At 36.6% G+C, this 14,041-nt stretch overlaps 1 protein-coding gene across 1 annotated transcript; it reads left to right on the top strand.

Moving 5' to 3' along the window:
• Positions 1 to 797: 797 nt before the first annotated feature.
• LOC145045113 (uncharacterized) lies at positions 798 to 1,304 on the top strand. Its single transcript, XM_078993454.1, has one exon. It carries the CDS (start codon positions 798 to 800, stop codon positions 1,302 to 1,304), a length of 507 nt encoding a protein of 168 aa, XP_078849580.1.
• Positions 1,305 to 14,041: the final 12,737 nt, after the last annotated feature.

Consider the following 14,041-nt stretch of genomic DNA (forward strand, 5'->3'; position numbering starts at 1 on the left):
AAGGAGTAAAACCACTAATGCTTCTATTGAGAGGCCCGATAAAAGGGCTAAAACCAGTGATGCTTCTACTGATAGGACCGATAGGACCGATATGGATAAAGCCTCTAAAACCTCTGTTAGTCTTGATAAGCTGAGTCTTGATATGCAAAAAGCTCTGCAACATATGGTAAATAGCAAAGAAGGACCAACAGTAGAAGAATTTTATGAGAGGTTGAAGCTAGTTGAATTAGACCCAATGGATCCTATATTTTTGGCAGCCTTTCACCTTTTTGGAATGTCCATGAATATGAGAGAGGCATGGATGACATTGCCACCGATACCTGGGGTCTTAAAAGGGTGGATAAAGATGACTGGCACCACATTAGGGATGTTTAAGTAGTCTTTATCCTTATGTTTTTTCTTTCATTTTGAACAATTATGTGTTTCTTGAACTTATGTTTGACATTATGTTTTTTTGCTATCATTTGAATGATTGTGTACTTATTTGACACAAATATTGCTAGTATTGGGATTATATACTTATTTGAAACAAAATGTGTGCTTTGAATATGATACAAATGTTTATGTTTTTTGATTTAGCATATTAGGATTTAACAAGTGTTGATGGTTTAACAGGTTCACAATGGATTACGATAAAAAGTTGTGCATCCTAATTGTTATGTATTTGTATCTTCGCTTTTTTTTTTTGGAGAAGAGGTTTGAAAAGAATGCGAGATAATACCTCAAAAATGTCTGGGTATCGATTCACATTAGAGTTATTATAAGGAACTAATAACCAATGCATTGAACTCTTACGCATGGCACATGATTCTTATGTTCGGCTTTGCACACATTTTAGAGTAAAAACTTGGTTAAAGGACAGTAAACATATATCGGTTGAAGGGAAGATGGCGATGTTCTTGATGATGATTGGTCACAATCAACGTTATGTAATCATCAAACGTAGATTTCAACAATCAAAACAAACGATTCATAAGTATTTTTATGAAGTATTGTATAAAATGATGGTGTTTACAAAAGATATAATAGTACCAACTTCCTTTAATCCAAATCCAAACATCCCGGGACATAATAGGAGGTTACAAAGGATTTTCAGAGGAGTGGTTGATGCACTTGATGGAACTTTGGTACATGCTATTGTCCCTCTTGACAAACAACATTTGTATAGAGGAAGAGGAAAAGGAGACTGTTATCAAAATGTATTGGCAATATGCGACTTCAATATGATTTTTACATTTGTCGTGGTTGGATGGGAAGGGATAGCACAGGATTCAAGAATATTATCTGAAGCTTTAACAGATTGAGATGCACCATTTCCATTTCCACCACCAGTTTTTTTTTTACATTTTCATTTTAATATTTCTACTTTTTTTTTAAATTAATTATTTGCTTATATTTACAGATAAGTATTATCTTTGTGATGCTGCATATACACACACACCCGAGGATTTATGGCTCCTTATCGTAATGTGCGGTATTGGCTTGGAGATTTTCATTGAAGACGTGCATTAACCAACAAAGAAAAATTTAATCACTCACATGCAAAACTTCGAAATGTCGTTGAACGCGCTTTTGGTCTCTTGAAAGCACGTTTCCCTATATTGAAGAGAATGGCTCCATTTCCATTGGTTACACAAAGAAACATCGTCATTGCATATTTTGTGCTTCATAATTATATAATAAAAGAGGGATTAAGTGATGAGTATCTTTCTCAATATAATCAAGTCGATATATCACTTCAAATCAACAATGTACAAGATGATGATGATGAGGATGATTACGTGGATGAGGTACAACCACACGGAAGTGCAAGAGACCGGGAATATATGGCACATATACGAGATCAAATTACTGACCAGTTAATGCGTGTAGAATGAATGATTTCATAAAAATATGTTAGTTTTGTGAATTTAGTTTTAATATTGTAAGACAATCATCAAAACAATCCTTTATGTTTTTAAAAATATCAACTTTAATAAGTAAGCGGCCTTCCAGTTTGAGTCGAAATATATATAGTTTATATAATGTTTTAAAAAATATTATATGTTTGAAACTATATGAAATTGTTATTAGCAAAGTTTAAGTCAAATATAAATTTTAATAGATTAGTAATGTATGAGATGCTGAGTTTTTAGCATTTGAGCTTTGGTTGTTTCAACATTAATTTCAAAGATCGGTTTTCTTGTTGAAGAATGAAAATTAATGCAAATCGGGTGGCAACGTGTAAGTATACAATTCTTATTAAGAAAAAATCTAATGTATATTTTTATGTTGCTTTTTTATATTATCTAATATTTTCTTACAAAATACTATAAATCTATTAAATTGTTCGTAAATATTATTAAATGGATAGGTTTTTCAATTTATTAAAAACCAACGTGAATTATTCTTATTTTAATCTGAGAAAAAAATAAGGTTAATTAATCTCCTTTATTACAAGATCTCTTAAGTTTTAGTTCATTCTAATTAAAAAACAAACAATCTTTTTGCATTAAGACTTTTTTTATGAATACATAAAAAAGACTTTTAGTCCACGTCTTCTTCCGCATACATGGAAAAAGACAAAATACATTTGACCACTTCCAAATCAAACACCACCTAAATCGACCATATTGCGTCACAACTTCTTAGTCTTATGGTCAACGATCGCCTCTGGTTCTTCAATTAGACTCTTGTTTTCATCCATCCTTAACTCAGAAATTGGAATTATGTCGGGAACTTCTCCTATGAACTTCCTCAAATAACACACGTGGAAAGTGTTATGAATACCATCTAGTTCTTCTGGTATTTCTAGCTTGTAATCTTGGTTCCTAATCCTCTAAAGAACTTTAAACGGTCCAATAAACCTTGGACTAAACTTTCCCCTTTTACCAAATCCTATAACTCTCTTCCACGACGAGACGTTAAGTAAAACTGAATCTCCAACTTCAAATGTCAATAGTTGTCTTTTGTTATCAGCATAGCTCTTTTGACGATACTGAGCTGCTAACATCCTTTCCATAAACTGCTTTTCTCCAGCTTGAAGCCAACATGACGACGTTCGACACTTCTGTCCATACAAAGCTTGATAAGGTGTCATCTTAATGCTCAAGTGGAAACTATTATTGTAGGAAAATTCTGTTGGATAAGGTGTCTAAGTCCATAACTATATTTGGTATGTACCTGACCCGACCCAACATGGTCCACTTGGGTTGCATGGCATCATGCATTTGGATAGACTTAATGACAGAATTAACACTTGTGGTTTATTAATATATTATAATTTCTAATATATTAATAGTATTATTTAATTAGTATTGATCAAGAATTAATTTGGAATTAATTAAGTGATCAAAAAGATAACTAATTAAATATATGGGTTGATTATGTAAATCATCTAGAACTTGTATAGTGGGCTAAAAGGCTCCATGGATTATCAAGTTGGGTTAAACCCATAGGATGCTCCATGGGAGTTACAAACCCATGGGTCATGGAAATGAAGAGTCATGTCACATTGGGGTTTACATGGTGTAACCCTAGATGTGACACACTATATAAGGAATATGATATTCACCAAAATCGGTTACACTAAGAACAAGAGAGCTATGCCGATTTTACTAGTGTTATACATTCTCTAAATTTATTCCAAAGCATTTGGTGTTGTGTGAAGCATTTGAGGCATCACACATAGGGTGCTAGGCTATCAAGGTTTTCAAGGAATCAAATCAACTACAAGGTATGTAATTCTAGCCAACTTTTAGATTAAATGTTCCCCATGTATCGTAGATAGGATTATGAACCTTGGAAATCATTTTTTGCATGTATTTTAGACAAACATATATCCAAGGTTTTCTAGGGTTGCATGTACACTTAGGGGTGTTGGAATTCTCAAAACCTATCAGTGGTATCAGAGACAAGGCTTGTTTGTTAATACTAGATGCAAAATAGTGTAAAAATTCGATTTTTGAGCTGTCTGCACAAGGGACTCGACGAGTCCATAGGGAGGACTCAACAAGTCCTAGTTAAAATGCAACCAAATCGGTGAGTCAGTTCGTGCACTCGACGAGTTGGCCAGGCAGTGTGTAGAATTTCGATTTTTGCTGCTGGAAATAGACTAGAAACATTACCCTAAACTGTTTTGGTGTTGCAAAGCTTGTTTTAGATGGTGTAATGGTTGTCCTAATCCATTTACAATGACTAATATCAATTTTCATGATCTTATGTGTTCATATGTTCTTTAAACTTTGATGTGAATATTCATGTTCTTATGAGTTTTTTGATAGATCATTGGAATTACTTGTTAATGTTTAATTCATGATCTTTATGTGTTTTAATGGAGTCCATAACTTCTCCTTAAGTTATGGATAACCAAAAGTCTCTTTGTGTTAAAAACCATTAAAAGAACACATAAGTTATAAAATGGAGAGTCTTCATTTTAATAACTCATAAGTTATGAATTTGAAAGGTTTTGTAAAGTTACAAAACTTGCTCTCAAGTTTTGGAACATGTAAAGTCACTTAATAAGCTTTAGTTCCAACCCATAGAGTTTTAAAAGTCAAAAATCAACCCTTATACTTTATAATACTATAAGTTAATATATATATATATATATATATATATATATATATATATATATATATATATATATATATATATATATATATATATATATATATATATATATATATATAAGGGCAAGTCGTCTTACCATTAGTAGGCCTCATTCTCAAAGCCGATCTATAAGGGGGTATAAGGTTGTTGCCTATAAAATGGTGTCTTAATGGGTGTCCACTCTCACCCACTGCTTCCTTGATCGGTGGAGGGTCGTTAGCCGAATGGGTAGGACAAGGATTTATAAATTCTCATTAAAAGTATGATGAATATTATAAAGTAACTAAATTTTTGATTAAATTCCCAATCTTAGTTACTTTAGGAAAAATGTGAATAAGATGCTAATCCATGAAATTACACTTTGCACTTTGATTAAGTCGTTGGTGGATCATGTATGGTTAACCGGCACACTAACTTGGACTTAACAAGGTAGGTAAAGGGTGACTTAAGGTTTATCATAGTATCAGTGGAGCGTATGTGGTTAACCGGCACATCGTTTGAGTGATGAAGTTTAAGGGTACTAAGTAATTTGCATGGTTACTTCACACCTCGTTTTGTGATCCTCGGTATCCCAGTCACAAAACTTGGAGGGCACACTCGAGATTGAAACATGCATTTGAAAAATTCATTGAATCTCAAAAAGAATCTAGGAATTTCTAAGAACTAATTAAAAACATAATATTTTTTTTCGCTTTTCATGGTGGAAATTGGTCAATCATTATTCACCTACCTTTCGAATATGTTAAAGCTTAGATTACGGCATACCTCTTCTAAGTTATGATATATTGTGATTGGATCCTAGCCTTAATGTTACATTTGGGTGTTTTATTAAGGACTCTCTTTATATCTAAACTAATCTTGTTATCTTCTTTTCAGATGTCTTCCAACAACACTGGTTTTGGCTCAAACCCTACTGGTTCCTTTTCCCTCATGTAGCTATGCGGGAGAGTCATCTTCAATGGTTCAAACTTTATGGATTGGATCGGGAACATCAGGATGGTGAATCGCTACGAGGAAAAGGAATATGTCCTTGATAAAGAGCTTAAGGAGATAGATGAGTCCACTGCTACTCCCCAGGAGATCATTGACTTCTAGAATCATGAAAGAGATGCCACCAAAGTGGCTTGCATCATGATGGCCACCATGACAGCTGAACTCCAGAAGTCCTATGATGACTGCTACCCTTTTGAGATACACCAAGATATGATGGAAAGATACCATCAGAGTGCTCATCAAGAGCGGTATGAAATAATCTCCTCCATGATAACAACCAAGACGAAGGATGAAGAATCCATCACAGGCCACATGCAGAAAATGCAAAGGTATGTGGACCGGTTACTGAATCTTAATGTGAACTTCCCCAAGGAGCTTGCAATATATACCATTTTGCATTCCTTACCCTTGTGATATGATCAATTCCACATGCCATATCACATAAATAACGAAGAAGTCACACTCAGCAAACTACAAGGACTCCTAAAGACCGCAAAATCAGGTCTTAAAGGTAAGTCGGTTGTTAACACTCCTACTCCTACTCCAAAATCTGCCCCTGTCTTGGCAATCGGGAAAGGTAGAGGGAAGAAGAGGAAGAGCTCTTCGGAGGGTGCCAAGGATAGGACCCTTTATGGCTCTTTTTCAAGTAGAACCAAGAAAGGTTTTGTCATTCCTTCTTCTGACCTAAAAGACGTTGAATGCTTCTATTTCCATGAAAAGTCGCATTGGAAGCGGAACTGCCCAAAGTACCAGCAAGATGTGAAGGATGGGAAAGTTAAACCCAACTATGCAAGAATTTACACTATTCTATCTAATAACTCATCCTATTCTAACTCCTGGGTCCTTGATATAGGTTGTGGTATTCATATCTGTTTTGATTTGCAGGGACTTAGAAGAAGTGAGAATGTGGAGCATGGAAGGATAAACTTGATCATGGGGAAAAGGAAAAGCTTCACCTATCACCAAGATTGGAGTTTATTATTTGTTACTAAGTAGTGGGTTTACTTTAGATTTGAATAAATGTTGTTATTCGCTAGAAATGGAAAGAAATATTATTTCCTTTCATACGTTGTACAAACAAGGGTTTACCTTTTCTTTTGATAATGAAATTAGTGGAATAAACGCTTTCTTTAATAATGTTCTTTATTTTAAAACGTTACCTTGTGATGGTGTGTATGAAGCTGTATCTGTTGTAGATATTCTAGGAAATAATGTGTTGTGTATTAATTCTTATGATAATAATAACCTGGATAAAGCATCATTATGGCATTATCGTCTTGGACACGTGAGCAAGAAACGCATAGGCCAACTCCAAAAGGATGGAGTCTTGGAGTCATTTGACCTAAATTCAGATGATAGTTGTGAATCATGCTTACTTGGAAAAATAACAAAGCCACCCTTCACTGGTTCTTGTGCTAGGGGTGAAGGTTTATTGGATCTAGTGCACACGGATGTGTGTGGACCCTTCAAATCTGCCACAAGGGATGCTAATCGTTATTATTTAACTTTTACTGATGATTATAGTAGATATGGATATGTCTATTTAATCAAGCATAAGTTAGAGACTTTTGAAATATTTAAAGAGTTTAAACAGGAAGTCGAGAATCAATTGGGCAGGAACATTAAGATGCTTCGATCCGATCGTGGTGGTGAGTATCTTAGTACAGAGTTCCTCGACTATCTTAAGGAATGTAGGATTATATCACAATTGACACCTCCCAGGACACCACAGCTTAATGGTGTGGTTAAGAGGCGTAATCGAACCTTGTTGGATATGGTTTGTTCCATGATGAGTCGAGCTTTGCTACCAATCTCATTTTTGGGGTATGCCCTAGAGACTGTCTCCCATATCCTTAATCTGGTCCCTACAAAGAAAGTTGCCAAAACTAATCATGAGATTTGGACTGGTAAAGTTCCCAAACTAGACCACATCAAGATTTGGAGTTGCTATCCTTTTGTGAGATGCGATATCATGATAAGCTCGAACCTGGAAGTGAGAGGTGTATTTTCATCGGCTACCCACAGAAATCCTTTGGTTACCTCTTCTACAGACCTATTGACAATGTGGTCTTTGTAGCAAAGAGGGGTGTCTTTCGAGAGAGAGAGAAAGAGAGAGAGAGAGAGGGAGAGAGAGAGAGAGAGAAAGAGAGTTCATAAGCCAAGGAAACAGTCGGAGGCAAATTGAGCTTGAAGAAATTCAAGAGTCAAGTGGTGAAGGAACTTCAAACCCTAGCACTCAACCTGAGGAGGAAACTCCAGTTGAGCCAATTGACAAGTCTGAATCTCTGAGGCGTTCCACAAGGGTTAGGAATGCACATGAGCATTATTATGTTTTCCATATTACTGCAGATGGTGAGACACTTATCAGTGTTGAGACACTGCTAAGTCTGGATGAACCTAACAGTTACGCGGAGGCCATGGCAGGCCCCGATTCAGCCAAATGGAAAGAGGCAATGGAGAGCGAGATACAATCCATGTACGGCAATCAAGTTTCGAACTTGGTTGACAATGTACCAGGTCGTAAGACATTTAGGTGCAAATGGATCTTCAAGAAAAATACCGACATGGATGGTAATGTACACACATATAAGGCGCGATTGGTAGCAAAAGGCTTTTCACAAACTCCAGGAGTTGATTATGATGAGACCTTTTCACTAGTTGCAAAGATTAAGTCCATTAGGGTACTGTTAGCCATTGCTACATTTCATGATTATGAAATATGGCAAATGGATGTCAAAACCGCCTTCCTTAATGAAAGTTTGGCTGAAGATGTTTACATGAGTCAGCCAAAGGGTTTTGTCAGTATAGAATACCCTAATAGAGTGTGTAAGCTCGAGAATCCATTTATGGATTGAAACAGGCACCTCGCAGATGGAATATTTGCTTCGATGAGAAAGTCAAAGAGTTTGGATTTTCGAGGAGTGAAGATGAATCTTGTGTCTATGTCAAGGCTAGTAGGAATGTAGTTAGATTTTTGGTATTGTATGTGGATGACATACTACTCATAGGAAATGACATCCCAACCTTGCAGGAAGTAAAGTCCTGGCTTGGGAAGTGTTTCTTGATGAAAGACCTAGGAGAAGCTGCCTATATTCTTGGGATAAGGATTCTGAGATGCCGGAGTAAAAGACTAATTGGACTTAGTCAGAGTACCTAATTGGATAAGGTGCTGGAGATATTCAACATGCAGGACTCCAAGAAAGGAGAGTTACCTATCTAGTGTAATGCCAGACTGAGTAAAACTCAGAGCCCGAGTACTGAGGCATAGATAGCAGAAATGAGTCGAGTACCTTATGCTTCGGCAGTAGGCTCTATCATGTATGCTATGACTTGTACTCGTCCTAATGTAGCGTTTTCCTTGAGCATGGTTATCAGACATCAGGGGAACCCTGGCAAGCCTCACTGGACTGCGGTAAAGAATATCCTCATGTACCTACATAGGACTAAGGATTGGGTCCTTACCCTCGGTGGGAGTGATGACATGAGAGTTGTAGGATATAGTAATGCTAGCTTTTAGACTGATAGGGATAATTTCCGCTCTCAATCAGGCTGGGTCTTTACCTTAAACGAAGGAGCAATCACTTGGAAGAGTTCCAAGCAGGAGATAGTGGCTAATTCAACTTCAAAATTAGAGTATATAGTAGCAAGCGAGGCAACAAAGGAGGCGATATGGCTGAAGAACTTTATTGGAGATCTTGGAGTTATACCAGCTATAAAAGAGCCAATGGAAATTTTCTGTGATAGTGAAACTGCAGTTACCTTAGCCAAGGAACCAAGGGACCACGGGAGATCCAAACACATCGACAGAAATTAGCATTTCATCAGACATCAAATAGAAGAAGCACTCCTCGTGGCAAAGAGGGTATCATTGGATGAGAACCCAACAGATCCCCTCACAAAGGGACTGAGTCGGGTTAAGCATCTACAACATGCTCAAAGCATAGGGCTGAAGGATAATATTAGTTTTAGTAGTTAGATATTTTTTGAAATTTGTAAAGTGTAATTGACATTTGATGATGAATAAAAGTTGTGTTTATTTATGAGTAAAGTGTTGCTATCTTTTGTCAATCGTGTACTATATTTCTTTTGCATGTTTTGACTTCCAGAATAATTATGTTTGGTATATCATATTATTTGAATTCTCCAAAGTCAGTAATATGTTGGAAGTAGGTATGAATCAATACTGTCATGAGTTGATTGTAGAGGTCTAAATTGTTGGACATGGCTATAACATTCATGAGTGCTCATAAGTTCTGAGCATTGGACTCAACCCATGCTCAACGGTATCACTTCATGGAATTTATCTCGAGTGATCGTGAGACAGTAATATCATATAAGTCTTCAAACCAAGAGATATGACTTGTTGCCTATGAGTTGGTTATGCATTGATCGTATGAAACCGCATTGGTAACTCGATGTTATAAAACGTACCTTTCTGTGTGATTCAACAAGTAGTAGAATAAGCATATGAGTCGAAGTTTATCTATTCCTTCTTAGATTAGAAGCGATATCTGGGACCCTCGATGAATTTGTTTTGAACTATGTACCGGGCCCGGTTAGAACTAAGTTGATGTGTTCAATTAAGTTCTTTGTCAAACAAATCATAAATTGGGAAACAAACTGTTGGACAATAAGGAAGACATTATTCCAAGTATTTGTCCGGCTGATATCTAGAACATAGGATTATATTATCGCTTATCTTAAATGGAATATCATCATCTTCTCAGTTCCGAGAGACCTTGAAAGAGATACGATTGCTGATCGGTTCCTAAAGTCATACTTGCAGATATAGTTATTAGACTTATCCAAGTGGGAGATTGTTGGATAAGGTGTCTAAGTCCATAACTATATTTGTTATGTACTTGACCCGATGCGACATGGTCCATTTGGGTTGCATGGCATCATGCATTTGGATAGACTAATTGAGAGAAATAACACTTGTGGCTTATTAATATATTATAAGTTCTAATATATTAATAGTATTATTTATTTAGTATTAATTAAGAATTAATTTGGAATTGATTAAGTGATCAAAAAGATAACTAATTAAATGTATGGGTTGATTATGTAAATCATCCATAACTTGTATAGTAGGCTAAAATGCTCCATGGATTATCAAGTTGGGATAAACCCATTGGATGCTCCATGGGAGTTACAAACCCATGGGTCATGGAAATGAAGATTCATGTCACATTAAGGTTTACATGGTGTAACCCTAGATGTGACACACTATATAAGGAATATGATATTCACCAAAATCGGCTACACTAAGAACAAGAGAGGGCTAGGCTGATTTTAGTAGTGTTATACATTCTCTAAAGTCATTCCAAAGCATTTGGTGTTGTGTGAAGCATTTTAGGCATCACACTTGGGGTGCTAGGCTCTCAAAGGTTTTCAAGGAATTAACTACAAGGTATGTAATTCTAGCCATCTTTTAGATTAAAAGTTCCCCATGTATGCTAGATAGGATTATGAACCTTGGAAATCATATTTGTCATGTATTTTAGACAAACATAGATCCAAGGTTTTCTAGGGTTGCATGTACACTTAGGGGTGTTAGAATGCTCAAAACCCATCAAATTCTACTAGAGGTAAGTGGTCCTCCCAGTTACCTTGGAATTCTAGGGTACATGCTCTTAGAATATCCTCCAATGTTTGAATTGTTCGTTCTCTCTAACCATCGGTCTGTGGATGGTAGGCTATACTCAGACACAACTTCGTACCCAATTCCTCTTATAGACTCCTCCAAAACCTTGACGTGAAACAACTATCATGATCTGATACAATTGTTAAAGGAACCCCGTGAAGTCTTACTACCTCCTTCACATAAGCATTTGCGAGCTTGTCCATCGACCATTTCTCATTAGCTGCTGTGAAATGTGCACTTTTTATGAACCGATCAACGACCACCCAAACCATGTCGTGATCGCTCTTCGTTTTGGACAATTTAGTCACAAAATCCATGGTGATGTCTTTCCATTTACAAATAGGTACATGTAAAGGTTCTAAACTCCCATACGGTTTTTGATGTTGTGCCTTAACCCTCGCACATGTCACACAATTGGCCACATACTTTGCAACACCGGACTTCATTGTCGGCCACCAGTAGTAGTGTTCCAGATCCTTATACATTTTCGTGTTTCCAGGATGAATCGAGTACATGATCTTGTGAGTTTCTTCCATCAGAAGATCCCTTATTCCTCCCATATTAGGTACCCAAATCTTATCTTGGAATACCTTCAGTCCTTGACCATTTGTACCGAACACTAACATTTTGCCCAAACGGTCTTCCTTTCAGTCATTTTTCTCTAAAGCTTCTTCCTGAGCTTTCTTGATGATTTCCACAATCGTTGAGACAACTTCGATTCTTAATGCTCTTGGCCTTTTCATTTTAAAGCTCACTTTTTGGCTTAAAGCATCAGCTATACATTTGCTTTACTAGGGTGGTAAAGTATTTCACAGTCGTAATCCATAAGCAACTCTAGTCAGCGTTGTTGTATCATGTTCAATTCCTTCTGATTAAAGAGATACTAAAGACTCTTATGATTAGTAATAAGTTTTCACTTTGTGCTGTAAAGATAATGCCTCCATATCTTTAGTGCGAATACTACTGCTACCAACTCCAGATCATGAGTGGGGCAGTTCTTTTCATGTTCTTTCAATTGTCTCGATGCATATGCTATCACCTTATCCCTTTGGGTCAGAACACAACCTAACCTGACCCCAGATGCATTGCTATAAACTGCAAAGTCTTCAACTTCATCAGGTAAAGAAAGAATTGGTGCTTCACACAACTTCTTTAGCTTCTCGAATGCTTCCTCATGCTTCTTACTCCAAGTATAAATAGCTCCTTTGTGGGTTAATGTTTTCAATGGTGCAACTATCGAAGAAAAGACTTAGATAAATCTTTGGTAATATCCGACTAATCCAAGAAAGCTTCGGATCTCCATGGAACTATTTGGTTGTTCCTACTTCATTACAGCTTTAAACTTAGCTAGGTCAACAATGATCCTTCCTTGGTTAACCACATGACTCAAAAATTGGACTTCTCAAATCTAGAAATCACATTTGGAGAACTTTGCATACAAATTCTTCTTCTTCAAAACTTCGAACACTTCTTGTAGATGCTTGTCATGCTCTTGTTGGCTCTTTGAGTAAATCAGAATGTCATCTATGAACACTATCATAGATTTATCGAGGAATGGTTTACAAACCCTATTCATCAAATCCATGAATGTTGATGGAGCATTAGTTAGTCCAAACGACATAACTAACAACTCATAGTGTCCATACCTCATTCTAAATGCGGTTTTATCAATATCCTACTCCCTCACCTTTAGTTGATGATAACCTGACCTAAGATCAATCTTGAAGAAATAGATCGAACCTTGCAGTTGATCAAACAGGTCATCAATCCTTGGCAACGGGTACTTGTTCTTTATTTTTTCCTTGTTGAGCTCTCTATAGTCTATGCACATCCTCATGCTTCCATCTTTCTTCTTTATGAATAACACTAAAGCTTCCCAAGGTGATGAACTTGGTCTAATGAAACCGTTGTCCAACAACTCCTGAAGTTGCATCATAAGCTCCTTCATTTTTGTTAGTGCTAATCGGTATGGTGATTTATCTATTGGTCTTATTCTTGGTAACAAGTCTATTCGAAACTCTACTTGTCTATCTAGGGGTAATCTAGGAAGGTCTTCGAGAAATACTTCTGGATAGTCAAACTGGTATACATTGTATTACCTTCTTCCCTTTCTTAGCATTGATCACAAACGCTAAGTATGATGTGTATCCTTTATACAAAGATTTTCTGGCCTTCATCAGGGAAATGATTCCATATTCTACTCTGCGCTTGTCCCCATACACCATAAATGACTCTTTTCCAGGTGGGTTTACCTTCACTATCTTTTTTTTGCACAGTATCTTGGCGTCATTGGCGCTAAGCCAATCCATTCCCAGTACGATGTCGAAAACATTCAACTCAATAGGTAACATCTCCTCGTGGAATTTGTTTTTGTTTAATTCGATGGCAATATTTTTAATGCAATCACTAATAGGTATGAATTTGCCACTAGCAAGTTCTACAACTAGGGCATCATCTAGTTTTTCTATAGGCAGTGCTAGCCTTTCACCAAATTTATGTGATATAAAGGAGTAAGTTGCTCCAGAATCAAACAATATCTTGCAGGCAATCCATTTACAAGAAAGGTACCTGAAGCGACATCCCTTGCATCCTTTATGACTTCCAAGGTCATATGGAAAGCTCATGCCTTCGACTTTGGTGGGAGATTGGGCCTTGCTTCCTCTTTCTTCTTCACGAAGTCCCCCAAATGTGCCCCTCTTCATTGCACCCATAACAAACTTTCTTATTGAAGGTGCATTCATTGGCATAGTGCCCAAGCTTTCCACATTTAAAACAAGTGACCTCCTTGCCATATTTCCCAACATGTTTCTT

This window comes from Lactuca saligna, chromosome 5, assembly GCF_052625555.1.
Source record: "Lactuca saligna cultivar CGN05327 chromosome 5, ASM5262555v1, whole genome shotgun sequence".
NCBI lineage: Eukaryota > Viridiplantae > Streptophyta > Magnoliopsida > Asterales > Asteraceae > Lactuca > Lactuca saligna.

What these genes read in the sequence shown, in the direction of transcription:
- LOC145045113 (XM_078993454.1), top strand. Translation starts at nt 798, where the DNA reads ATGGCACATGATTCTTATGTTCGGCTTTGCACACATTTTAGAGTAAAA.